This window comes from Athene noctua, chromosome 2, assembly GCF_965140245.1.
Source record: "Athene noctua chromosome 2, bAthNoc1.hap1.1, whole genome shotgun sequence".
In the NCBI taxonomy this organism is placed as follows: Eukaryota; Metazoa; Chordata; class Aves; order Strigiformes; family Strigidae; genus Athene; species Athene noctua.
The window spans coordinates 492,920-520,107 of record NC_134038.1 but is presented as its reverse complement, the minus strand read 5'-3'; the positions used below and the strand labels follow the sequence as shown (position 1 = coordinate 520,107).

General features: G+C 52.4%; 1 protein-coding gene across 23 annotated transcripts in view; it reads left to right on the top strand.

The window, feature by feature from the left end:
- Positions 1 to 27,188, top strand: part of SCRIB (scribble planar cell polarity protein) — a 109,171-nt gene that overhangs the window by 45,980 nt on the left and 36,003 nt on the right. For 13 of the 23 annotated variants that reach the window (XM_074898230.1, XM_074898237.1, XM_074898235.1 and 10 more), the window contains 13 exons: positions 2,145 to 2,234; positions 2,773 to 2,850; positions 4,637 to 4,951; positions 5,410 to 5,490; positions 11,115 to 11,372; positions 11,606 to 11,716; positions 15,046 to 15,222; positions 15,640 to 15,756; positions 18,861 to 19,049; positions 19,722 to 19,841; positions 20,083 to 20,139; positions 23,920 to 23,976; positions 24,711 to 24,794. In XM_074898230.1, coding sequence (XP_074754331.1) covers positions 2,145 to 2,234; positions 2,773 to 2,850; positions 4,637 to 4,951; positions 5,410 to 5,490; positions 11,115 to 11,372; positions 11,606 to 11,716; positions 15,046 to 15,222; positions 15,640 to 15,756; positions 18,861 to 19,049; positions 19,722 to 19,841; positions 20,083 to 20,139; positions 23,920 to 23,976; positions 24,711 to 24,794 — 1,734 coding nt within the window. The remainder of the gene's footprint in view (positions 1 to 2,144; positions 2,235 to 2,772; positions 2,851 to 4,636; positions 4,952 to 5,409; positions 5,491 to 11,114; positions 11,373 to 11,605; positions 11,717 to 15,045; positions 15,223 to 15,639; positions 15,757 to 18,860; positions 19,050 to 19,721; positions 19,842 to 20,082; positions 20,140 to 23,919; positions 23,977 to 24,710; positions 24,795 to 27,188) is intronic. The other 10 variants (XM_074898249.1, XM_074898245.1, XM_074898246.1 and 7 more) reach the window with 5 other exon arrangements.

Below are 27,188 nucleotides of genomic sequence, written 5' to 3'. Positions count from 1 at the left end.
CGGGGGCAGCCTGAGGACAGATGCACTTTTGGGAAAAAGTAACTTAGTGGTTTAGTGTAAAAAGCAGCATCTAGGCTGTAATGTAAAATGTAAGACTGAAAGGCCGTTATAGGCTACTGGATCCAGTTCCTTCTTTCTCAGGTTCATACTCCTGTCAATTATTCTTTTCATAGACTTCAAACAGACATTCAGCAGTTCAGTTTCTTACCACACTGTTTTTGTGGGAGAACTGACTTGCTTTGGGAGGCTTGAAATCTTCTTTCCAGCCTAAATATATTTATGTCCAATTCAAGCCCATTTGCCGTTGTTCTGGCAGCGTCTCTAAGTTTAATTGGGTCTGGTTCCTCCTTGGTGTTTTGCTCTTTCAGTGTAAGTTGATAGATGTAAGGTTCTTAACCCTCAGTCCAGTTGGCTTTTCTGGCAATTTTCCCCATATTTTCAGTCTGGTTTCAGTGAATTTGTGAAATCCACGGGGTCTGTTGTTCATCTTACTGCGCAACTGAAAGTGACTTTCTGTAACCAGTGACACTGTATGTTCCTCCTTCACAGTCAAAACCAGCAGTCCTGTCCTGCTGACTCGGGCACTGGGCCAAGCCATCAGCTGTCTCACTTGGGAATACCTGGATCCTGTTAATAGAATACTCTCTAGGCCGTGTCTGGAGACATGGTTTTCCATTGTCTGTAGAAGTTTTTGTGTTGAATATAGGTACAAGTCTTTAGAGCATTACTAAAAATCCAGCAAGACCAGAAAAAAACCCAACTGTGGTATTTGTAGTTAGATCCTAACAGAGTGTTTCACGCAGGAAGCGTCAGTCTAATCTGTGACTGGTCTTCACGTGTGCTCTCAGTGACGTGTGTGATGACACATTTCTCTGTCTCACCGGAATAATCTTTGTCTTTCAGCACTTGGATTTTACTCGGTCTCTAGTTCTTGCACAGCAGATGACGTGCTTACGATCTGTCTAGAACCAGGTGTGCCCTTGTGAAGGTGCCACCAGCTTTCTGCTATGCTGTTGACTGGAATGGCAAGGAACCTCATTTTAGTTCTGTGTTTCCTGGGGTGGATTTTTGGGTTTGTTTTGTTTTGAACTCAGCAGAATGTGAAGCCCCACAGGCTGTTGCTTCTGGCATTGTAGGAAAAGAAGAAGGATCTGCAGGGAGGGGTTAAGGAAAGCAAGCCTCCTGCTGCTTTTGCTGCCCACCCAGGGCCTGGCCTAGGCCAGGCAGACCTGATGTTGAAGGTAGACACCTCTGCAGCAGCCGCTCTCTGTTCTGGACTTTGTTTCCAGAGAAGTGACATCTGGAGGACAGACCCTTGGGTTTCCTCCAGGAGTCTGTGTACATTTCTGTCACCTCACCAGCTCCTTGGTCCTTGGCCCTGACAGATCCCCGAGAGAGTCCTGCCTATCCCATTCCTTTCCCTGTATCCTGCCACATGCTCCCTGCCTTTCCTCTCATGAGCGGGGCCATGTGAACAGTTTATGCTGGTGTCCTGAACAGAAGCAATTTCAGTTCAAGCTTGACTGAAAGTCTTGCTATTGGAAGTGGGCATAATTTGGTATGTAGAGGTGGGAGACAGGCAGGAGAAGAGGCTTCTGGATTGCACAGCTACGGTCCTGAGCCTGCCTGTGCAGAGGGAGAGGAGGTGGCTTCTCTGGAATTTGCACTGATTTCCACCAGTCGAACAGAGCCAGGTGCCTGCCCAGCGTATCCTGGGAGAGATGCTGTTCTTGTGACTGCAGCTACGTTGGGGTGACCCTGAGCCTCCCAGTAGCTGTGTGGAATTACGCCCCAGAGGGAGCCCTGTGGTGGAGCTCTGAGGCGAACACTGTCCCTGCTCCTTTGTCCAGCCCCATCCCAGGGCTGCTCAGTTTCCTCCGTGGTGGACATCTCGTTCCGATATGTTCATTACAGGCAAACTGATTCTTGGTCTTGAGATACGGCTCAGGACCCAACGGGGAGAAAGGATTTGCTTGTTTAAGTGTGTTGTGACTGTGGTGCCTTTGAGGCACAGGTACCACCGCTGACACAGACACGTATGCTCTTGTACTTATTCTTTAAGTAGCCATCCCTTGCTCTTCAGGGTGTTTGGGGCGTTCTGCCAGCCTGCACTGACCTGTAACCTCTGTCCGTTCTGCTTCCAGCTGACACTGACTATCGTGCGGCAGACGGGGGGGCTGGGCATCAGCATCGCAGGGGGCAAGGGCTCCACCCCCTATAAGGGTGATGACGAGGTAAGACCCGGGACTGTCCGGTCATCGCAGCACCCACCCTCAGGGCATAGTTCTCCGTAGCTGGAGGTTGGGTGTCCGCAGGCGTCAGCTTGTGGCTGGGCTGGAGCAGGGTGGGAGCAGCCCCCGGCCCACCCCGGAGCGGGCGCTGCCCGGGCACAACCTGCCCCCTCTGCCCTGGGCACAGGGAGCGGCTGGTTCCTCCCCAGCGGCTCCTGGGGTACAGGACTCAGAGTACAGGCTTGACACTTACACCTCTGGTGCATCAGCTTCATCATGTTCTTGTCCCACTGGAAAAGGATTAAAGCGTCATTCCCTTTCCCCTTTTGTCACCTACGGGGTAGCCCTGCAATGGGGTTTCTTTCCCCTCCCTACCAGCTCCTGAGTGGGTGATGTGGCTGTCCCGCCCCACACCCAGGGCACGGGGTTGGTGGGGGACTTCCCCTTCCACCTCACCTGGACGGAGTGCAGTGGTCTCTCTGCAATCTCAGGGGGCTGATGAATGGGCTCCACCTCTTCTAACAGGTAGTTTTCTTTCCAGGGCATCTTTATTTCCCGCGTGTCAGAAGAGGGTCCTGCAGCTCGTGCAGGGGTTCGTGTTGGGGACAAGCTTCTGGAGGTAAGAACCAGCTCCTGTGAAATGTAAATGCTTCTAGGGACTGCAGAGTGGAGGGAGGAGTAGGGTTTGGTGTTTATTTGCTAGCTCATAGGCCAAATGGAGCATCAGGTTCTGTGCAAGAGCAAAACAAAATTCCCCTGGCTCAGAGTTAGTTGTTTAATTAACATTACCATTAATCTTTTGCTGCTTTATAAAGACAGAAATTGCTCGTGCAACTCTGAAGTGTTGTGTAGCCCAGGTGGGAAGCAGCACTCAGCAGCGTGTGCCCAGACAGTCCCTACGCACCTGCTCTCCTGCGGAGGCCAAAAGTGGACCTTGTGAGAGAACTTCTTAACTGGGGAGCCAGCCATCTGCCATACTTGTCTGTCTTCAGATCCTTTAAAAATGTGATTAATCGTACAGGATCACACTCACTGCGGCCTACACAGTGGAGGCCTGAGGAGATGACCTGGTCTTTCTCACCCCTTACCTGGCATTGACCTTGGCAGGAGTCAGATGAAGTGCTCTATGGTTCTGTAATTAGAAGTTTTTATACTCCTTTCCAAGAAAAACTTGATTCTGGAGTTTCAGAAGTTTTCTTGTTCACTTCTGCAGTTATCACAGGATTGTCTTGATAGTTCCACAAAGTTTAAGTCCAAAAGGGAACATGCACTTGAGCTGGCCTGGTCCCTTACATGTTTGAGGGCCTGAAGTGTCACCAGGCACCCTTGTGGTGCCTGCCTCATGCTGCATTTTGCTGCCAAGTGGCTTCCAAAAGGGAGTCAGGTCTTGAAGATTTTTTGACATGAATGATTATTCCTTTTCCCAACAGTTAAATTCATGGCACCCTCCTCCTATTCAGTGTAAAGTAGATCCCTCTTCAGTTACAGCTTTAGGAAAAGACTGGGGGTTTTATTTTTTCCCTTCTAATTCAGTCCCACGACACCCATTCATCTGTGCCTCCTGCCAAGGTGGATGTACCCCCGCAACATCCCTCAGAGATTTGTCCTGTTCCTTCTAAAAGACTGTTACATCCACAAGTAGGACGTGGCTGAGGCTCATCGGCCTTGGGTTCCGTTCTCGTTGGCTCTGGGCTGTGAGGAATCCCCCTCTCCCCGGGGCGCGGGGCCTTGCTCCATAACGGCGCCTGTGATGGGAGAAAACCTGAATGCGATCAGGTGAGGAAAGGGATTTGAACTTCTAGTTTTCAGGCCATGCGCCAGACAATCTTTCCTGTAAGTGCATGTTAGTACAAAATGAGGTAGCAGGTATGAAAGGAAGATTCTTCAGCTTCATGGGCCCCCACCGCACATTTCCTCAGTCTTGTGATGCGGTGGGACCTTTTTTCTGGAGCCAGGAGCGGAGGGAATCATGTTGCCTCCCCCAAAGCTGCAGAACCTGGTGTCCTCCCCGCAAGTCCTTTACTGGTTTTGTGTGGAGGGGAGGGGAATGGGAGTTCCAGGGCGCGAGGAGGTGGATGTCCTTCCCGAAGGTGAACAAGGAGCTGTCCTGAGGCTCGCTCAGGGAGGTGGTTCTGGGTGAACCTGTCGCCTGGAGGGATGGTGCAGGGCTGGGGAGGTTGGAGCTCCCTGGGGGCAGAGCTCCTCTGACAGGGCCCCGCTGTGCGCGGCAGGGCTGGACAGGCAGCACGTGCTGCGGGAGCCCCGGCGCAGGGGAGAAGGTGCCTCGCGGGCAGCGGGCGAGGTCTGGACACCTCCGGGAACGGGGCGTCGAGGGCCGAGGCTCTGCGCAGCTCCCAGAGGAGTAGCAGGGGGGGAAGGATCATGCCCGGCTCTGTCTGTCCCAGGTGAACGGCGTGTCCCTGCACTGTGCCGAGCACCACGTGGCGGTGGAAGCTCTGCGTGGGTCGGGAAGCTCCGTCTCCATGACCGTGCTCCGGGAGCGGATGGTGGAGCCCGAGAACGCCATCACGGTGACGCCGCTGCGCCCCGAGGATGACTACAGCCCTCGCGAGAGGCGAGGCGGCCTCCGCTTCCCCGAGCGGCCCGAGGGGGCACCTCCCACCGAGAGGTTCTCCACCTGCCTCATGCGCAACGAGAAGGGCCTGGGCTTCAGCATCGCTGGCGGCAAAGGCTCCACGCCGTACCGCGCTGGGGACACGGTCAGTACCGATCCCCTGGCAAGGAGGGGGCTCGATCCCCGAGTCTCAGCGCTCCCTCGGGGCAGCGCGGGGTCTCCTCACCCGTGGGCACGCAGCAGCACAGCTGGTCCTGGCCCCAGGAGCCAGAACCTACCCTTGAGTCGGGGAAGGAGAGACGTTCGTGAGGAGGTGGGGCCGGGGCTCACAGTCCCCGCCAGTGACATTTAATCTTGCTGCTGTCCTCTTGACACATGTTCTGGGCTCTTGGCCACACGAAGGCTTTGCTGCAGCTGGGGGTTGCAGGTGGCTCTGGAAGCAGAGGAGGGTTTGTGCAGCGTGAGGGGAAGTGCCAGGGCAGGGGAGGGGTCTGCGGAGGTGAAAGGGCTGAGACCTTGCCCGGTGTCCAGGAACAATTCTGGGAAGCCAAGTCCCAGCGAGGGGAGGCACAGGCTGCTCTGACCCTTTTGACTGTGTTTCAGGGGATCTTTATCTCACGGATTGCAGAGGGAGGTGCAGCCCATCGGGACGGGATCCTGCATGTAGGAGATCGGGTCATCTCGGTGAGTGTGGGTGTGCAGCGACGGGGTCTGACTCGGCTCCTTCCTCATACAGCAGCTGTTTTTCTGTCATTGAAGCTGGATTTTGAGGGTCCATTTTTCAGCTCCTGAGCCTCCTGGGAGAGCATTTAATCTTGGTGGTTCTACCCCTGCCTGTGGCTGGCGGTGGGTGCCATTAAGGCCTCCCCCGTCCGAGCGCTGCCCCACAGGAACGGGCCGTGCAGGAGAGGGGTGACACGGCAGCACAGCGCTGGTGTCCCCAGAGCCTGGCAGGATGGCATGGAGGGCTCTGCCAGCAAAGCCCCTTGGGGCAGAGCCCAGGCTCCCTGCGAGGGTGGGGGGCAGGCGTCCGGAGGCTGCCTGAGGGGGGTGTGGAGCTGGGCAGGGCGTACCCCAGGGCTCCCCCCTGCTTCCAGTTGGAACTGCGGCCCCGGTTTCTGCTCCCATTTGTGCTGGTGTGGGTCTCACTGCTGCCTCTAACCTTAAGTCTCTCTGCCTCACACATCACCTGCTCCCGCTCCTGCGGGGAGTCTGCTGAGCCTCCTGACCCTCCTCCCGAGCTCGCATGCTGCTCCAAGCCAAAGCTCCTGCATCCTGGTGCTGGTGGTGGGTTTCTGATCCAGCTGTTGTGGTAAGAGCATGTGTTACCACAGAGCTGGCGTGAGTAAACACTGATACAGCCTTGTCAGTGCTGGCTTCTGTCTGCTCTATCCCTAGGCTAGGGGCTGTGTTGTATTTGCTCTGGCACAGACTTTTAGTGGAGCTCTGGCCCAGGTCTGACTTACATATCTTGGCAGGAGACATGAGCTGGTACAAGATCTCTCCCCCCTTGCTAGTGCTCCCCACTCCTCCCTGAATCAAGCCCTGACCCTGATGGTTGCCAGAGAGCTTACCTTATTGTGGTTTTGCTCATCTTCTGGTGCTCTGCTGGTACAGAGGCATGACTGAGGTGTAACTGTGGGCACACAGCTTATTACATAGTGTTGATTTGCCCTACCTGTGGCAAGAGGCAAACGCAAAGTCTCAGAATAGAGTCAAAAGTCAAACCTGTCTCTGCCCTCCATTAGCAGCTCTATTTATATCTGCGGGCAGCTTCATAGGAAAAGCAGATCTAATTCCCCAGTAATAGCCTGCAGTGTCTTCAGGCTGCAATGTACGGGCTCAGGGCTCACGGAGCTCGGGGCCTTCTTAGATTTTAAAGTGTCATTAGTTTTCTGACAACCCCGCTGCAATGGCGAGGGCAGCGTTACTGCACAGGCAGAAGTAGGTGCGTGCTTGAGAGCACAGGCCTCTGCTCTCGGGGTGTTACCTGTGCTGAAGTGTGTGCAGTCATACAAGGTTTGGTGCTGAGCATCACCTGCAGCTCAGATCCTGTGCTCAGTTATGATGAAAGCAGGAACAAATTGTTACCTTCCAGGAGAACACCTACCTAGTCTGGGCTGTTCCCGTACCTTCCGTGCCCTTCAGTGTGTCTGTCTGGCAGTTGCTCTCCAGCAGCCCTGACTCCCGGCAGCCCCAGCTCTCTGCCTTTCCTGCTCAGGGGTTCCCTGCTGACTGTGGCAGCCACGCAGTGGTGGTGGCAATGTCCTGAGGCCTCTCATTCCTTCTTGGGGATGTTTGTCCTTGAGCATGCCCGCTTGCTGCAGAGACCCACAAGCAGCTCTGTGAGTTCTGCTCCATCTGGTGAAACCTGGTGCTGGGTTGGAGCTGTGGGGCTGCCCTGGCCCGGGGGCACTGGGTGTCGAGAGGCTGTTCACCTCTGAGCAGTGCCCGCGTAGCATCCCACAAAGTCGCTGTTTACCACAGCTCTTCTGAAGCAGTGGTGGCCCATTTTTATTGGGGAGCTTTTCGGGCTGTGGTGACTCCTGGGATGTGCGGTGCAGGCTGCGTGTGCACCTGCGTGGAGGAGGCAGGAGGGCCCTCGTTAGGACACAGACGCTTTCACGGGCCCAGCAGGCAGAGGCCCATTTCCAAAGCCACAGTCTCCTAGTCATGCCTCAGTTCTGTTTGTCAAAGAATTTTTGTTTCCTTGGGACAAGAAATACAGCACAGCTTCACACTCTTCCCCTGTGCTCTAAATCATCCTGGACTTCTCTGCAGGGGAAGGACTGGGATAGCTCCTTTTACTTTCTTAAGGGAGCTTTGAGTACATGGATTGAAGAGCTCAGCCTAGTTAACAACCCACAAAGCTCACCAGTGACTGACTGCTAACTCTCCAGCTTTCCCCATATTCTGGTGTCCTGAGACTCACCACAGGCGTCTTGAGAGTCATTCTGGTAGTGGAAGACATGGGGCAGGGAGCTGCAAGGGGAGAACGTCGGAGGGTTTGAATCATGGGATGGGAATCTGGCAGGGAGGGTGCAGGACTGGCAGCAGGGGCTAAGGGCAGCTAGGGTTTTGGGATAGGACTGGGAGGAGACTGAAGAAAACTGATCCTGGGGGAGATTCGAACAGTAATAGTGACACATGAGGGTCCCAGTGAGAGCGCTCTGGTCACTAAGGAATTTGCCAGAATATTGTAACTCCCCAGCACACAGCAACATGGGTGGAGCTGGGAAGGGACAGATGAAACTTCTCCCCCTTCCCCTCCCCTGGGCACTTTGCTGGACTGCACTGGTTGTCCTTGTCTTGCTAAGCAGAGACATGGCAAAAAAGGCCCCTGACAATGAGCTGTCCAAGGCTGGGGAGGCATCGTGGTTGCCAGGTAATGGAGATGCTAACGAGTGGAAGGCCATCAGGGCTGTCAGATACGACAGAGCTCTGACCCAGGGAGCTCCCGTGTGGGAAGTACCACTGTGCTTTTGGTCTGGCCCAGTCTGACCATTCTCATCTTCCTGGCAATGGCAGAGAAATAACAGAGGGGAATGTGTGAAGTCAGGAGTGTGTGCGGCTCCAGCGGAGGACGCTGGCCGTGATCTGGTGATAAGAACCCAAGGGCCAGGTCTCTGCTGTGTGTCATCTGTGTGTCTGGCAGACAGGGGGACCCGAGGGGATCCTCTCGTCCCAGTCCACTGGACACAAGCCTGACACTTTTCCCTGTCCCCAGGGAAGGCTGAGTGCAGATTCTGAAGATGGAACACTGCAGACACGTCTGGCCACAGATTTACACAGACAAGAAGCAGGGCAGTGCCTAAAGGTGCACGTGAACACAGAGAGTCCTCACAGGTCATGAGCCACACAGAGAATTTAACCCTGTTCCAACCCTCTGGCTGATCAGGTTTAAGGTCTGCTAGTGGAACACACACACGTACTCCCTCACTCAACTCCCATAAATATTCATGTTCGCAGGTCTCTTCGGTTTCTGGCCCAAGTGTCAGGTTCTTCAAGGCTCTTTGGTCAGACCCTGAGTCTTTTATCCAGTTTCTGGGCAGCTGTTGAGTCTTTCCACATTTTGGATTCCTACTTGCTGCCTACTCCAACTTGAATGTTACTAGTAGATTGTGCACATGTACCCAGAATAGAGCAAACTCACACAGTAAATACAGACAGAGTTTGATAAGGAGGTGCAGCAGGCTCTGGTAATTGGGCACAGGGCTTGGCCAGACAAACCGAGTGACCAGCAGCCTCCCTGTTATCAGCCTCTTTTTTTTCACTGCCCACTCCGTTTTCCCTTGCTTGTTCCTCCCCTCTCCTTGGCCACTCCTCTTTCCCACCTGTGATCCTTCTGCTACACATCCCATAATAAGTTTTGCACATTCTCACAATCCCCCTTAAAGTTTCCTGTAGCCAGTTTGCTCCTTCCCACGAGAGCTGTTCTGATAACCCCTGACCATCTCCCTTTCCTCTGCCTGTCGATTACCAAGCTTTTGGTCGCGCTTCTTTACGGTTCCCATCTGAGCGATTCCTCCACCGATCCATCGCTGGTGTCTTGGCTCCCTTGGGTGCATTTTGCCGAGGTTTGTGCACCTCTGTGTTTAATTCGTTATCTTTGCTGCTTGCTGCCTGCTCTCAGCACCACGCGGGTGCCTTCCCGCGTGTGGAGGCAGGCGGCACGTCTCCGCAGCAGGTGCCGGGGTGTCCCTCTGGGGACAGGAGGTGCCGCGGGGCTAGGGGGCTCCTCTGGTGTGGGGGCAGCCCCCAGGGTCCCGGGTGGGCAGGTCGGGTGAGGCCGTTTCTGGTGGTTCTGGGCACAGCCGTGTCAGCAGGTCTGTGTCAGCCCTGTCCACAAACGGCTTCGGGGGGGCAGCGCGGCAGCGGCCACGGCGCTTCTCGGGAACAGACCGTGAGGAGTCGGGCTGCAAAGTCCAGTCACTGTGGCTGCCACAAAGCCACACTGTTATCCCGTGAGCTGATCAAACTCCATCTTGACAGCTGTTATTTTTGTGTCTTTGTTGTTCATTTTGGAAAGCTTTTCTGGGACCTAGAAACATTTTTAATTTTCACCTTCAACTTTTTAATGGGAAGCTTTGTCCTTTTGGCAGTGTTTTTCTAGCTTGGCTCTCCTCAATATTCTGCCCCTCATATGTTTCTGGAGACAGTCACATCCTTTCTGGTCCTTTGAGTTTCTAGGCAAGCTGTCTTAAATCTTAATTTTGTAGGAAAGGCTCTCCGCTCCCCTGCCTGTTGCAGCAGCTTTTGTCTGCACATCCTGATAACTTACGTTAGATGATCCGTGTGTGTGAAGGATGAGAACAGTACACCCTTCTTCAGATGAGTTCAGTGCTTTGTGTGACTGACATTGCTGCTTCACTGTGTGTGCTGGAAGTACCTCTTGGTCTGAAGCATTGCATCTTCCACTGGTACCACAAGAGGATTGAAATTATTTGGCATAGCATGTGGGATAATGGGGTTTTGTCCAAAAGAGTTCTAGTTTTCCCTTCATGTCAGCCACTCAGTGGCTGTGGACAAGAAGAGTATCTTTCTCAGTGCTTCCAAGTCATTTTATACCTGGGGTGCACTTTTTATGACTTAAAACTGACACCTCCCCACACAGCCATGGCCTTGCCCAGCATGGGCAGACAGCAGCCCAGCGGCCAGTCCTGTCCCACGTCAGATCATGCTCTTCAGAGCCTGTGTCTGGGCTTTGAGAGCGGCTGATAGGGGCGAATGGCCTTGTGCAGAGGCAGCTGATGCTCTGGCCCATTAGTGTGCTGTGGCATCACTTCTGGGAGTCACTGTTTTGTCTTCCTCCCATATTGAGATCTTTGGACCCATGCCTTTAATGCAGCCTCTTGGGATGCTTTTGTCGTGACCCAGCAGGAAAGCTGGAATGCAAAGCCAGGGAAGAGTGACAAGGACCCTCCTGGAGCCAGGGAGGTGTGACAGGGACCCTCCTGGTAATGAGCCAGCCACAGTGTAGCCCAGGCAATAGCTGGCTTTGGGGTCCCTCAGGAGCTGGAGCATCATCCATGGTCTACATGGGCTCCTGGAGCATCCCCAGAGCTGCTAGGGCTTGGAGGTGCAGCAGGAAGGTGGGAGAGGGGCTGGTACGCTGTCTAGGAAGAGAATTGTGGTCAGGGTGGATGAGCAGGTGCCTCTGTCCCTTTGCCAGACAGGAGGAAGTGGGTGAGTTAGAGTGCTCTGGGGAAGAGGCTTCTGAGAAAGGGCAGTGTTGCAGCAGGACGGGTCCATCAGGGCGCTCAGCGAGGTGCTGGGCCGTGTCTGACGCTGTTTGCGGGTCGTTCTAGATCAATGGGGTAGACATGACAGAAGCCAGGCATGATCAGGCAGTAGCGCTGCTTACCGCATCCTCCCCCACCATCGTGCTGCTGGTAGAGAGAGCGGGTGCAGAGCAGCTCGGCGAGGGAGACGCGCCGGGCGCCCCACGCCTGCGCATGCACTCCCCACCGCCGCCCCCCAGCCATGGCCAGAGCCCGCCCGAGGAGACGCCGGCGCTGCAGAGGAACCACCTCTCGAAAGGCCTGGAGGATCAGTACCCCATTGAGGTGAGTCTGTCCGTTGAACTGTGGCATCCTGTAATTTTGGGTATTTTTCACTTGAAAAATCAGTGGTCTGGTGGGCACCGGCCCACGGTGTTACCGGGGTGTGGGAGGTTACGGGGAGGCCCCTTGCCCTGTAGGCACTCACCTCGTGCTCGCACAGAGCATCCCTGACTCCGTGTCTCTCAGTGTTTGTGATACCCCTTATTGCCTTTGACTCTGCTTCTTGTTCCCTCAAGGAGATTCACCTCGTGAAAGCGGGTGGTCCCCTGGGACTCAGCATCGTAGGAGGCAGCGACCATTCGAGCCACCCGTTTGGGATTCATGAACCAGGGGTCTTCATTTCAAAGGTAGAGTCCTGTGGGAGCAGCCGAGCTGTGGGCATCCTGCTCTTTCATTAGTGGGGTCAAGATGAAGGGTTTTGGTGCAAGAGCCTGGGAAGTACAGTATAGATTAAAAAAAAAAAACAACCAAAGGGATGGGGAGGGATGTGTGCCTACGTAAAGCATTAGCTTATAGTAGAGATACTGCTGCTGTTGTAGAAATCTAAGTGGCATGTAAAAGCCTGCAAACCTCTATCGTTGATGCTGAACTCTTTGGGGACAGTCAGCTTTTGAAATTGCTGAGCTTACATTAGCTTTTACCAAATCCTGGAAAGATGCAGGCGTTTCAGGAAACCAGCCACCACTCAGAAAGTGTTAGTGGGGTGGATGTGTGACTGGGAGGAAGAACAGAAGTGCTCTCTGCGTTCAGGCCAGCACCCTTCCACCCGACGTTCTCTCTCCAGTGGGGGCACCAGCTGATGCTGTTCAGACACCAGCCAGCCGCTGGCTGCGGCTCGTTCCCTTCACAGTCCTGCCCATCCACACTCGTTGGATTAGGGATGTTACAGGGGACATCCCTGCCCAGCCCCATCCACATCCATACGTCTCTTCCCCCTTGGACTTGCTGAATCTGTCTCCTCTAAGACCCGTGGCTGCAAGTCCCAGCACGTCGTTGCCTGTCCCCTGAGGCAGCCCTCTTGGAGCGGCTCTGAACCCGCATCCCACCGCTCACACCGAGGGCTCCTCCGTTCTCGTGGTGCCGGGCTGGTGACCAGAACTCCTGTATTCGGCTTCTTCACCACCTTTAGTCTTGTAAACCTCGTTCATTCTCCTCCTGCAGCTTTGTCCCCAAACTCAGGAGTCGTGGCCTTCCTTCCTCCTTGCAAGGTGCTGCTCCATGCCCTCATTATTTTAGTTGCCTTTCTCTGGACCTTCTCTGACCCCACTGCGTCGTTCTCAGTGTGAGGCATCACAGGATCCTTGGAGTTGGAAGGGACCCACAGAGGTGAAGGTGCAGCGTCAGCCTAGATCAGCTTGCTGAGGGCCTTTTCTACTCAAGTTCTGAGTATCACTGAAGATGGAGATCTCTCAGCCTCTCTGGGCTCCTCTTCCAGTGTTTAACTACTATTACATTGGACATTTTCTTCCCCATATCTAGCCAGAATTTCCCTTGTTCCCACTTGGATCCCTTGCCTCTCTCCCTGTACCTCTGTGCACCTTTGAGAAGAGCCTGGTCTCTGTTTTCTCTGGACCATTGTGCTGGGTACTTGAAGACAGCAGCAACATCTCCTTTGACGTTCTGTTCCCAAGAATGGAAAGCCCCGGCTCTGCCCGCCTCTCTCTGTACAGAGCATTCTCTACACCCCTGTTGCTCTTGGCCCCCTGCTGCGCTCATTCCGGTTGATCAGCGTCTGCCTCGTGCCCCAGACGCTGCGTCCGAGCCCCGATCGGTGGGGAACAGTCGCTCCCCCCAGCTCACTGCTCCCACCCGCCACGTTGCGAGGGCTCGCTGCTGCCTTTGCTGTCTTCCACATGTTCTGGATCCGAGCCCCTGGCTAGCAACAGCCCTCCTGGGCGGGTGTGCGCCTCTGTCCCCTGCAGAGGTGGTTTCCAGGAGGTTTCGCTGGGTGCTGACTCTGGTTCGCTCTGGGGTGTCTCCTTCTGCACAGCGTGTTTCTCCTCATCCCCTGCAGGGCCCCGTACCTGTGTCAGGCATGTCAGTAGAGGAGGACTCTGCCCTCTGTGGCCAGGCACCTCAAGCTCCCAGCCTTCCCCAGCTGGGGAGCCCCTGCCCTTGGTTGAAGCCCAGCCCCTCCTGACCCTTCTGTCCCACACGGGCTTTGAGCTCCTTGTGGCAGGGTTTCTGCAAAGACCCCGTTGCTCTCCTGCTCCTTTTCACTGGTGCTGTGCAGTGGCTCAGCTCATCCTGCAGCCTCTTCACCCCCCAGCCAGGCACCTCGACCAGAGCACCCCAGGGGCCTTGGGAGAGGTCCCAGGCGCTGGCTGTAGCCCAGGACGCCGGGAGCTGGGTCCCTCCTCGGAGGGGCCAGCCACCTCCCCCTGTGGCGTGTCACCCCTGTCCTTGCGTGGGGGCTGGGTCCCTCCTGCTCTGCCATCTCAGGAGCAGGGAACGGAGCGGTGCTGGGGATGTGGGTGATTCTGTCTGTCTAGGTCTCTGTGCCCTTTCTGATGATGGCCGAACTTTTGTTGGGTTTTTTTTTGTCTCTTTCTGCGTGTGGAGCCCATGATTTCAGAAAACATGTGACAGTCTCTAGGAGCTTTCGCCAGTTTGAGTTCACTGTGGCGTGTGCACAGTTTACGGTTTTTCCATAGACTCTTTGTCTGTGCTGAAGCTCACACCATGTCTTTTTGTCCAGTTTTCTTGCCTCTTTTGAAGTTCCCTACCACCAGGGTGGTATTTGGCTGCTCAAAACAGCACAATAGCTCATGAGACCTGGAGATTTCACTGCTCACTCCTTTTTTCAGGTCACAGATGGACATGCTGAATAACAGCAGGCCCACACCAGTCCCTCGGGCACCCCACCAGTGGATCTTTTGTGTCCTGAGCAGCAACTGTCCAGCCCTGCCCTCTGTCTCCTCTCCTTTGACCAGCTTTCAGCCCATTATGGTGGCCCTTGCTCCCACCCAGCAGGCACAGCTTCTCTAAAGCCTTTGGGCTCAGACCTTGTGACGGACCATTTGGAAATCCAGAAGTTATATCTACCAGATTCCTTCCTTCTTATGTTCATTGTTTCTCTGACAGTGCTTCAGCAGGTCATTGAGGCAGGATTTGCATTTACCAAAGCCAAACTCTTCCCCAGGAAGCCCTGCTATCCGCATGCTCACAGATCTTACTCTCTTTGTTGACTCTGCTGTTTGACCAGGAGTAGAAATCAGGTTTGTTGGTTAGTAAATGCAGCTCTCGAGATCCCTTCAAGAGCACTTGTGGAGGGCTGGGTTGCACTGGCTCTGGCTCAGTGGCCGTTTGTAATGGTAGATGATGCCCATCCTACAACAGCCCTGCAGGGTAACGTCTGAGTTCCTTCAGAGTCCTTGTGAGAACGTTGTCTTGGCTTCTGGTTACAGCCACAGGCACAGTAACGGAACAGCTGACACAGGATTGGCTCAGACGAAAATGAACATATAAGATGTCAAATGACACTTTAGAGCAAATCTTACTTCGTTCTGTGCCAGTGTTCACAGACATGTTACCTTCTGGGGAACTTTGGTTGCGGAGAGAGAAGTCAAAACTGGCCTCAGAGGACACTGGAGGGAAGCCATGGGGCACAACCAGTGTCTCTCCAAGGAGAGACAGAATTTCCCTCTCCAGTTGTAGTATTAATGATTCTTTGCAGGTCATTCCCCGTGGACTGGCATCTCGCAGTGGTCTCCGTGTGGGGGACAGGATCCTGGAGGTCAATAGCATTGACCTGCGCCATGCTACACACCAGGAGGCGGTGAACGCGCTGCTCTCCAACAGCCAGGAGCTGACCATGCTGGTGAGGAGAGATCCCCCGCCACCGGGGATGCAGGTAGGTCCTGAGGGAGGGACCGGGGGGAATCGCACCTCTCTTTACACAAGGATCACTTCTGAAGGCAGTTTTTTACCTAGCTGGGAGTCTGGGAATAGGATACAACAGCTTTGGGTTGAAGTTTCCTCCTCCTGGGCAGAATCTGGTCTCTTGTAGCAAGCACGTGCCCAGGGCAGGGTCTCTCGCTGTGCCCATGGTGATACTGTGGTCAGATTTCGTGGAGATCTGAACAGGAGACAGAAATACAGAAAAGGGCAGAGCCTCATCAAAAGGAGTAAACTGTGCCAAATGAGTGAAGGGGTCTAATTCAAGTTTTTTTCGGGGTATTCACAACGTGGCAGCTCCTAGGGAGTGTTTCCTCACCAATTCCAGTCTGAACATAGCCCAGAAGCAAGGAGAGTGTTTCTGTGTTTACAGGAAATATGCATTGAGAAGGCACCAGGAGAAAAGCTGGGCATCAGCATCCGGGGCGGAGCGAAAGGTCACGCTGGCAATCCCTTCGATCCCACCGACGAAGGCATCTTCATCTCCAAGGTACCAGCCCCTGCCTGCAGTGCCAGGGCTGCGGGGGGGGTGTCCCTGTGGAATTGGCTTCGGACGCTCTCCCCACTTCCCACTGGGCACATCAGTTCTCCCTGGAGCGTTCTCCATCCACGGAATGAGGCACATCTGTTCCAGTTTTCCTTCTCTGCAACAGCGACAGAATTTCTTCTTTCATTTCTTATGTTTGCTTTCATTTTGCCTTGCGTTTCTTCTTGCTTTTTTCCCTATAACATGAACCCCTACATCTTCCCTTTCCCTCTCCATTCCTGTTGCTCCCCCCAAGTGCTTGTGGCCTTCCTGCCCACTCAGATATGGGTGCTCTTTCCTCTCAAGCCTGAGGAAGTGCTCACCTTTCCTCCTGGGCCACACCGTGTGTAATTTTGTCCTCTTTCCTTTGTAAAGGCTGCCTGTGTGCATACCTATTTGTTATGTCACTTTTCCCCAAGAAGTAGCACACCTTTCCTTTTCAGTAATGACTGTGTATAAGGTTATGCTCCTCCTGACCCTTACCAAAAGCATTGCCTCTTCCTTGTTAGCAGGAGGGCATGGTGGTAAGTACTGTAATTTTTGGTCTTGCTGCTGACCAGAGAGGGACTCTGGATGTTCACATTAGTGTCACTGGTATCCCTGGTGGGGTAGAAACTCTGCTCTGGCTCTAGAGGTCTAAATAATCCTTGCTGGGGGGTGGACACTCCATAACTGCCAGTTAACCCTTTCTAATAATTGGCTGCTTTCAAAGAAAGGGAATACTCAGCACCCATTATTACTTGGATATAACTTCTTTGTCTGAGTTTTAAAGTTAAAAGAGTAAATTCACTCCATCAAAGAAAGAGTTGCACATTCAACTGCAGTATTTGTAATAGTAGTAAAATAAAACCTAAGGTTATTGTAACTGGCAATTATTTTTCATCATTAGGTTTGGTTTTGTCTCCTGCAGCACAGCGTTTGGGGGTTTGGAAGGTTTACAGTTTAGCCCCGTTGCAGCGTTAGTTTAACACACACACACACACCCCTTTTTTTTAAATAGTAGTTGGTTTAGCCTGTGGAGAACCAAAACACTGAACTTTTCTGCTCTCACTTCAACTCTGTTACTTCACCTTTATCTCTCTTACCTGTCCTAACCAGAATGGTTTTCTGCTTCTTTTATTTTGCATTTCCAGTAACTGAGAGACAAAGTAGTGCTGCTGCTTCTTCCTCCTCCTTGGATGTCTGATTAAAACCTTCTTTTTCCTTAGTTTTTCTTAATTTGCATTTCCACTGAGTCCCTTAATGATCATTTTTAAAAAAAGTTTTAAAACCTTCTTGATGAAGCGTTACCAGTTGAATACCATGAGAAGTATAAATTATATCTGCAATTTGAAATTCAGGATCTGTCTCAGTGGGGACAGCTCAGTGTCCCTCAGGGACGTGTCAATAATACAGATGATATTTGGCATTAAGGACATTTTTCTGCATTAACTTCACCTCCTCCCATTATTTCTGGCTGTTCTACTGTCACACTTACGCACTTGCTCTCCCTGGAAAAGAAACTGTGAGTACTTGGTCTGTTTCCATTCAGCTGCATGTGACAACCCTTGTGCATGCACACGCACTCACACACACCTCAGTGTTTTACAGCCCTGAAGAAATTATGTGTAGGCACGCATGGCTGCTTTTCCTCCCCCAAAACCTAAAAAAAATTAAAAAAAAAAATTAAAAAATGCATGAAGCATTTTTTCTCCTCTTTCTACAGGTACTTTATTAAACATTTATCTGTTGTTTTCTCCAAAACAGCTCTCATACATGCAGTAAACACTGGTGCCTTTGGTCTGGTTTAGGTTTCTTTGCCTCCCTGCTCCCAGCAGTAGGTGATGTGCAGTAGTCCATCCATTCCTTCCTTCCTCTGGCGTTGCCCCCACCCCACCTTGACAGCCAGCCGCGGTGCCCTCGCCCCCCGTGTGCCCCTGTGCTGCCCTCGCTCTCCTGAGGCAGATCCGCCACATCTGCCTCGGGGTGGGATGGGCCTGCGGGCCGCAGCGCTCCTTGTCCGCCGGCGTTCCGGGGGGCTGGCTCTGCCTCCCTGTACCAAGCCCTCACCTGGTCTGCCTGGCTCTGCCCGTGTCCCACGTTGCTCCTGGGTTTTTGGTTTCCCACCAGATGAAGGAATGCCCATTTGGCGATCCTGCTCCTCTCCCTAAGGTGCTTTAATTGCGTCTGGTATTTCTGTCTGATTCCTGATAGCAGCTTCTCCTATCACCATTGTTCAGTTTTGTTTGGGTTTTTTTTCCCCTCACTTCCTCAGCTTTGCATATTTCTCCCCAGCCTCCTGTTTGTGTGTGTTTGGATTTTTGGTTTTTTTCCTTTTCTTTCACTTTGTATCCACAGCAAGTCCTGCAGCCTCTTTTCCTTCTTCTGAAGGGGGAAAAATGAATAAACCCCCTTGCCTTTGCTGCTCGTTCCGGTGGCAGAGCATGTGCCTCAGTGTATGTTTCTCCTCAGACACACGTGGATGCTCCTGCTCTTCACGGCAAACTCTGGCTTTCATGTGCCTTATCGATGTACTGCATGTAGCTGCATCCCCTGGTGACAGCTTGTGTACATGAGGCGGGTGTGAGCTCTTGTGACTTGCTGAGGAAAGAAAAAGGAGTTACACATTCTTTCTCTGAAAGAGAGGATGGAGTATAACAGACATGTCATTTGTTACGCCTGTCTCTGCCACAAGGACCATGAAAAATCTTTATGCCTCATTTATCCACACAAATGATCTCTATGCTTGCATTTTCCACCTCTCTCCCAAGAAAAAAAAATCACATTTCCCTTTCTGTGAAGGTAAATCCTAGAAGTGAGAGCTTTTTCTCACCTGCTTCATTGTCAAAACAGAAGCAGTTTCTTTCCTTGGGACAGCACTTTTCCAGTACAGATTCTTTTTATATCCCATAAGAGCTTTGTTCCACAGCCATTTCCTCTTCTAAACTGTACACGTTCCTTTCCTGCCCCTCCGTAAGTGTGTTGAAGTACTTCCAGAGGCTTTCCCTGACCTCTCCCCGCTGTCCCCTCCTTCCTGACGCCCCCGTCTCCACGCTCCCCAGTGACACCCGGTTGCCCGTTTGTCGCAGGTGAGCTCCTCGGGGGCTGCAGCCCGGGACGGCCGCCTGAAGGTGGGCCTGCGGATCCTGGAGGTGAACCACCAGAGCCTGCTGGGGATGACGCACACGGAGGCCGTGCAGATCCTCCGCGGCGTGGGCGACGCGCTGCTGGTGCTGGTGTGCGATGGCTTCGACCCCAAGGCCGCAGCTGCCATCGAGGTGAGACCCCCCCTGGGGACCAGCACTGCAGGATCCCGCTTCTTTCTTCGTACAATACTGCTGGATTTTCCCAGCCTGTAGCTGTGGATTATTTTTCTGTAGGTCCCAGGTTTCAAGGTCTGGTCTCCTGCACCCTGAACTGGAGGTGGTTGCCAGTTCATGAAAGCAGTAGCCTCTAACAGCTCTCTTCTGCTGATCACAGAACTGTCTCACAATGTGACTGCACTGGTTAGAAATGTAGTTTTCAGGCTATTTTTGTCCAGGCTACTTACGCCTATTTTTTCTTGTGCCATTGTTATATTTAAGGTAAATTCCTGATCTGTTTACTGGTGTTTGCCTTTCCCCACAGCGAAACACTTACCCGTAGGAATCCCATGTCCTCTTAGCTTTCTTTTTTCAAGGTTTAACAAGTAAGCTTTCTTTATTCTCCACTAGGCTATGTACCCAGTCCCTGGTCACCTTATCCCCCTTCTATACCTGCTTCAATTTAAACTCACCCTTCTTAGGCCTCAAGTCCCTTGAGTAATTGACAGCTGAAATAAGGTTTCAAGTTGTGAAAGAGTTCTGATTTTCCTGGGATCATCTTGGGTATCTGTGAGCCCAAGATGGGGAATTTGTTTGTGTGGCACACTGCGGGCTTCCACCATGTTTTATTGCCTCTTTGCTTTGTAGATGTCTCCAGGAATTATTGCAAACCCTTTTGCTACTGGTATTGGGCGCAAGAACAGCCTGGAAAGTATCTCTTCTATTGATCGGGATCTAAGCCCTGAAGAGCTGGAGATCCTGCAGAAGGTGGGTGTTCTGGCTACAGTGTTATGGAGTGGAAAAAGTGTCTGAAAGCCACTAGTGTCTCCCTTGGTGCATGGAATCTGCCACATAATGGGTAGCGGACTTCCTTTTTGTGGGATCAGCAGGTCCCAGCACGTTCATCAGCAGTGCCCTAGGAGGGGACTCTGAAATCTGCTTGAGGTTACAGGTGCTCCGAGTGGGAGAGAGCACTGGGTGAAGTGGCTCTACCTTTGGTCTCTCCTAGGAGATGGAAATGGTGAGAGAAGCAACTCAGTGGGAGAGAGAAGAAATGGAGAAAGTGGTGAGAGATTTTTCCTGTAGCAGAATCTGTTGTTGTCAGTGGTTCTGCCAAGCCTGTGAGCCCTGAGGAAAATCCCAGAGTCTCTCTGCCCCGTTATTAATGCCTTTTCAGAGCATTGCGCGGCTCGCTGCCTGCCAGGTGGCTTTGCCATCCCTCCCTGCGTACCTCCTTGGTGGTGCTCCTCTGTTAGCCACAGAGTTCATCTCTCTTACCTGCTGGTACCTTCTGGCCAAGCTGCAACTCTGAGAAAAACGGCCTCTTAGCGTGGAAGTCCCACGTGTCATCAGTTCTCTGTGCAGCGCTCCGTGCCCTGACAGAGCTGTGATGAGCAAAGATGAGAACACGCAGCTCAGAGCTGGCCTGAACTGAAGAGGTGGTGCTGTCCATCAGTCACAAGTCTGTGCTCCAAAGTTCACACAATCCTTTTCCTGATTCATTGTGAGAATTTTGTATTTCTGCCCACTATTTCAGCCTTTCACAGAAACAGATTAGTAGAGGTCCAGCCCCTCAAGGCCTCGGGTTTTCTAGTTACCCCTCTCAGAACTGTAATTTATTCACTCAGATTCTTTTGAAAGATGAAGGAAAATTGAATTCTCCAGTATTGTCAGTTATGAATTTGCTCTCCTGGCAGATAAGTGTGTGTACATTTTGCAGGTATTTCTTCAGGTTTCCAATTTAGATAGACCCTAGGTAAATATTTAGTATTTCTGTAGTCATAATTACTCAGCTTTAGTTGTGTTGGCAATTGTGGATGGAGGAGATTTTATAACTCTAGTTAACACTTGAGATTTTACTTGGTTTGGGAAAAACAGTCAAGGTTTTGAATAGGCAATGGCACAGACTGTCAGCGGACAGAGCAATGAGCAAAAAAATGGCTGTATGACTTTTCAGGCGTGGAGTATGTGTAATCATTAAATATACATATACATACACTCAGTATTTCTGTAATCCCGCTCTGGCTGCTGTCAGTGACTGCCGTGGGCTGTGCAGGGTAGGATTTTATGACAGACTGGGGTGGGGGGGCAGAAGGGGTCGAGTGTGTGGCAGACTCCCTTTGGAAGCTTTGCTTTGTCTCTGCTGGCCTGCAGCCCAGATGGGTGTCACCTCTGCAGGGATAGTCCTGTCCTAAGTATCTGCAGGGTGTTCTGATGGGGTTTGTTCTTAGATGGGAATTCTTCCAGTGAAGTAAAGTGACCTTACAGAATAATCCTCAACCTGATCTAGCTGAAGATGTCCCTGCTCATTGCAGGGGGGTGTACTAGACCTTTAAAGGTCCCTTCCAACACAAACTATTCTGTGAATCTTTGAATAATTTGGGTGGGGAGGGACCGCTGCAGGTCACTCAGTTCAGCTCAGAGCAGAGCCAATTCAGATCAGATTTAGATTTTCCCTGTAAAATGACTTGTTCCTTGCCCAGGAAGGCACTGGAAGTGGTTTGTTGTGGTTTCAGAGAACCTGATTTGGTCGTGTTAGTGTTGCAGTAAAGGTTGTTCCTACCATTTTTGTGCTGGCAGCATGTGGGTTTCAATACTCTCAAGGAGACTTCAGGCACTGAGTCACTATCTAACACCCCTGGGTAAACCAAGAGCAAGTCTGGCCCCAAAACCATGCTGCTCTGAGTGGGTTGCATTGGTTCAGTCTTAAAGGCTTTCCCAAAATTTATGGTGAGATTACTTTAAAATACCCCAGAGGCTCTGTCAAAAAAACCCAGAAAAACCTTTATGATTGGTGAGGTAGCCCCGGGCCATATCTCATTTAAAAAGTGCCGATGGTGTTATGATAGCTTTTTATGGAAAACTTGAAATTTTATTGAAATGATTAAAAGAAGAAAACCTAGCAATAACTATACATTCAGCCACCAGCAGTATTTCAAAACAGTGGTGGGCATCTTAGAGCAAACACCGTTGCTCCTCCAGGAGGCTGAACGATGCACAGTAATTGTGGTTCGTGTTTTCTGGATGTTTTACTGTTGCCAGATTGTAAAGCAATGTTCTGAGGCTGCAGTGGTGCCTATTTAAGGACTAATAAGGTCTGTATTCCCGTATGTGCTGCCTTTTCTCTCCCTGTAGTGTGGTGCAGTGTAATTGCAGTGTGGGCTGTGCCAGCCCCTGCAGAGCTGGGAAGTGCCCTGCAGCCTGGCCTCAGCACTGCCTGGGCCTCTACAGGCTCTCCTGTTTCCTGGTGCCCCTTCCATTCGGTTACTGCGAGGAGCTTGCAATGGATGTTCCAGACTCCTCTGACATCTCAGGACCCATGGCCCGAGACCCAGAAGCAAAGACCAGTTTTTCTGCTGTTGCCTCTTAGTGTAACCTTGAGACTGGGATTCTGTCTGTGATACTGGTTTTGATGATTCAGTCTGTACCAGCGATGGAGCTGGCACTGTCTGGTAGCCGTTGTGATGCTGCAGGGAGTTCCCACCTCAGTGCCAGATCCTCAGTAATACTGTTCATGTCACCATTTCGGGGCCTTTCCTCTAATACTTCAGTGTTTCATGTTCAGTTTTGCACAAGAGTGGCGGAAGTGAAACGTGTCTCCCTACAGTAAGGTTGTGAACAGAAGAAATGGGCTTTGCTGTACTCACTGTTAGTCCCGTAGAGGTTTGACTGTTCCACAGCTCCATCTGGGCTGGCTGGTTCTCTCACCCCTCTGAGCTGGAGACCCCAGAGAAGGATCACATGTGAGATGTCAGCGTGAGCACTCACCTTACAGATAACGCTTGTTCAAAATCAGCATAACCAGATTCAGAACAGGCTTCAGCTTAAATATCCCTAAATACCAGCCTGGGTCTTGTGATCCTCCAGAGCATTAGTGTCTTCTCATGTTGCTCATTATTGTCTGAAGATCGGGGTGTGATGTGGGATGATGATTATTTGCTGGTGGTAAATGCACAGAAGCTTTTGAAGAGCAGGGCCTGGGTGCTTCTCAGTTACCTCCCTCCCTATTTTTCAGGTCATTCCCCCTCCCATCCTCCCCACCTTGGCCTGTTGGAGAGGAGCAGTCAGGGGCTTGCAGTGCCCAGCAGAGCAGGAGGAGGAGGATGCTTCTGTCCACAGCCCTCATGCTGCAGCAGAGGTGCTGGGCAAAGAGTCACAGAAGTATAAGGGCACAAAAATAATTCTTTAAGACAAGTAACGTCTTATTACCTTCCTCTTGCAGCTTGGAAGCAAGCCCGTAGCTGGGGCTTGTGAGATTACCCACTGGTCACTCGCAGGATACTCCTGTGCTGTGCTGAATGACTGAGATCTGACCAGCTGATTATAAGCCCTGCCTTATGCTTACACGGGTTCTGTCCCTGTATATAGTCTTGTGGCTGTCAGGCTATTAACAAGCATGTGATTTTTTTAGGTCTTTTCCCTTAGTGACAACTAGGCCTGCACTCTGTAGATTTGTTTTTCCATTCCCTTCCAGCCTCTCCCACCTGTGCTCTGTCAAGATGTCTCTTCTAGCCATAAGCAATCTTCTCCTTTCCCTTGTGCTTGGGGGGACTTTTCCCCAGGGTGGACCCTGCTGAGGATCTTGGAGACATGTGCTCTCTTCCCCTCACCCGGTGACACCCCGGCGTGCGCTGTGCGGGGTGTCTGTTCCCATCCCTTGTGCTGTGCAGAATTCCAGCTCCTCTTCCAGGGGCCCAGCATAGGTGCTGGGTTTCTGCTCGGCCCCTCCTGTCCGTGCTCCTCTGTCCCCTCGGGAGTTACTGCCCAGCATGGTGCTGACCTCTTTCCCTCTCTCTTTGCCTGCGCTGCTTGGACGCTGCTCTGACTCTGTCCTGTCTCGTGGAAGGAGTGGATGCGTAGGGAGCGGGAGGCAGCCACACAGCAGCTTGAGGAAGAGGCAGAGGTGAGGAGCATGGTGGGAGGGTTGGAGAGCTGCAGAAAAGGGATGCAACTGGACTTGAAGGCTGGAGAAATCTCTAGAAGTGCTCATTCCCATAACTTCTGTTCTCCCCCTCCACAAAACACTTGACTTTTGGGTATAAGAGAAGATATCAGAAAGGAAGAAAGGAAGAAATCTGTAACATGATTGAGAAAGGAATGGTGAAAAACAGTGGCTAGAATTAGAAAGGCAGCCAAATGCAAATGGGAAACGAAATCAAACAGATTATACAATGAGGGTGAGTTAAGGTTGAGAAAAGATACGGTAGAGGAATTGTGGATTCGCACTCCCAAATGTCTCCAAATCCAGACTGGAAGCCTTTCTGGATGCTGTTTGGAGAAAACGGGTATGTATGTCCCATTCTCCTCTGCCCCTGTGAGGGAGCAGACGTGTGCACGTGGGGCCGGAGGAATGGTGGGGGTCTGTGCAGCAGTGGGTGACCAGGGGCCCAGACCAGCACGTTCCCTGCAGCACTTCCCGAGCCTGGCCCCTCTCTTGGGTCCCCGTGGCTGCGTTTGGAACAATTCCACGTTCATTTCCACACAATGGGAACTTTCTGCAGAGTTTGGAGATAAGGCCTTGGTTATTACTAGGGGTGGTTTCCTTTTAATTGCTCTTTCTAGATGATTTAGTTGACTTCTGGCCTGATCTCTTCCTGGTGTTTGTGTTTTTTTGCTCCCCCCCTTGCCCCTCTCCAGAACATCACCAGTGAACCTTTGCGCCTGGACTATCGGACCCTGGCTGCGCTGCCCAGCAGCGGCTTGCAGAGAGGCAATCGCACTGTAAGTGAGGGGCTGTCGAGATGTGGGTCCCTGCCTGGGGGGAGCCGTGCTCGCCCTGCGCCCCTCCCTCTCCTGGCACCCTGCTGTGAGAGGTGACGGGGAAGCAGAACTGGGGTAGGCTCTGTCTGAAACGGGAAGGAGCCGCAGAAGGAACATTGGACTAAGAAAACGAGGAGAGCAGAGAGGCAGGTTGCTTTCCGTGTCGGGAAGGGAAGCGGCCCCTGTAGTTGCCGAGATGCAAAAGGAAACACCTCAAAGGCAGCAGGAGAAGAGCCCAGCGGGAGAGGAGGGTACGTGTGAGCTGGGGATGTGTCACGGGGGGGAAGCAGCTACTGAAAGCTGCAGAGGAGGGAGGGCAAGATTCTTCCTAACACAGAAGATGACAATGTTGTGTGCAAAACGTAGTTGGAAATTCATTGTGGGACGTCGTTCAGGAAGGAGGAGGGACACAGGGTGCTGATACCAGAAGTACTGAAGGAAAGTCAGGACCCGTCTAGGACTGCAGAAGGCACAGGGGCAGTGACGGCGTGTCCCGACTCAGCCCTGACACGCCCTTGGGTGCTCCTGCCCCTGGGACCTGCATTTCAGTCCCCACTAAGTAATGGCCACTCAGCCTCGAGAAAATCCAGATTTCACAAACTTCACAGATTACCAGGTCATCTGTCTTTCCTGTGCTGTTTAAAATCTCACCTCTGCTTCCTTTGGTCATGTTTTACCTTCCCTGCACCATACCCATTCCACTGGGCTTCTGCCTGCACCTTCACACACCCCCTTGGTCTTCCCCTCCGTTCCTCTCCTCCTCCTGCAGCGAGACCACCCTTTGCTGTCATCATCAGATTCTGCATTCTCATCCTGGTCTTTCAGGATCATTTCTTTTACCTTTACTGTTTCCATCTCATTCCATCCAGACCAGTCTCCTCTCCTACTCATCTGTCCTTTCACTGGCTTCAGGCCCTCTTGCTTTTCTGATTTCGCACTGATTTCATCCCTCTTTGTCCCCAGCTTTGTCACATTTTGTTCCTCCCCTTACTCCCCAGCTTTTGGGTTTTCTCTCCTGGCTGTTCACACAGAACAGTATCATCAGGAAAAGGTTCAGCATATTTTTAGCATCTCTTAGTGTAACTCAGCAGCTGGAAACACGGGGAGAGCCAGCCCCACGCCAGCAGCTGCCTCTGTGTTGAGCAGCCCCGGGGCGGTGCAGAGCAGAGCAGGGTTTGGGAACTTGTCCCTCGGGGTCGGCGTCGGCCGGGAACGCTTGGCACTGGCATGTGGGACCGAGCGTGCTGGAATGCCGGGCTGTAGGGCGGCATCTATAAATGTCCCCATGCAGGGGAAGGGCCGATTGGTGCCCACGTTTGTCTTTTCCCAGCTGTCATTCGCCCAGCCCTGTCTCTGCTCTGTTGGAACAAATGTCTGCCTGGACCGTGAGTGCAGGGAGGTTGGGGTCGGGGCCGGCGTTCCCGCAGGAGCTGCAGTGGCTGCGCCCGCGCGTCGGTCGGGCTGGCAGGAGGGCTCCTGGCTCAGGGAACAGCTCCTCTGTCTCCAGACAGTCGGGCTGCGTTCAGATGAGTAGCGCTGTTGCCCAGTTCCCACTGCATTGTTCCCTTTGCTCCTGTCTCTAGGCCAGCTTTCTCACCATGTGCATCTTCCCCTAAGCACTGTCTGCATATCTCCCGTTGCCATACAGCTCCCTGCAAGGGAATTGCAGGCCCTGCTGTTCTTCACACGGCTGAACAGGAGGAGGCACAGACCTGTCATGAGAATCCCCCAAAAATTGCCCCTAAAGAAGTGGGCAGATAGTTGTCTGCCTTGCCTTGATCTGTTGCGGTGTACTGGTCCATTTGTGAGCGAGATTTAACGAAGGCTGGCTGAGATGTGAGCCTGCTTCCTTTGTGTACTTTCAAAACCCCAGTTGGAAAATTCCAGTTGAGAGCTGCGGGAGAAATGCTCCTCCCAGTGACACCTTCGCCTGCGCCCGCTTCTCCCTCAGTTGATGTCTGCGGAGAACTCCTGGGTGCTGCCAACACAGCACCAAGGAGCTGTTAGGGGCTGTCCTGTGCATAGCACCGGGTTGACAACCCCACCCCGGAACACCTGCAGCTACCACAGCACAACACTGACAGTCTCGTTTTGGTTTCTGGACTGTACCAAGTGGAGAAGACTTTCCATCTCCCAGTAGCATGTCACTGTGGTTAGTTAATGAACAATCTCTACCTCCTGGTCTGCTTCTGTTTATCTTCAATTTCCAGCCATTGATTCGTTCTCTGTACTTGTTAATTAGATTTAAAAGTGGATTTGTTTCAGCATCTGGAGCAAAGTGATGGATCGGAATTGCAAATGCATTTCTTCTGTCTTTGCCTTGGAGGCTGCAGGATAAAACACGATCTGCCCACT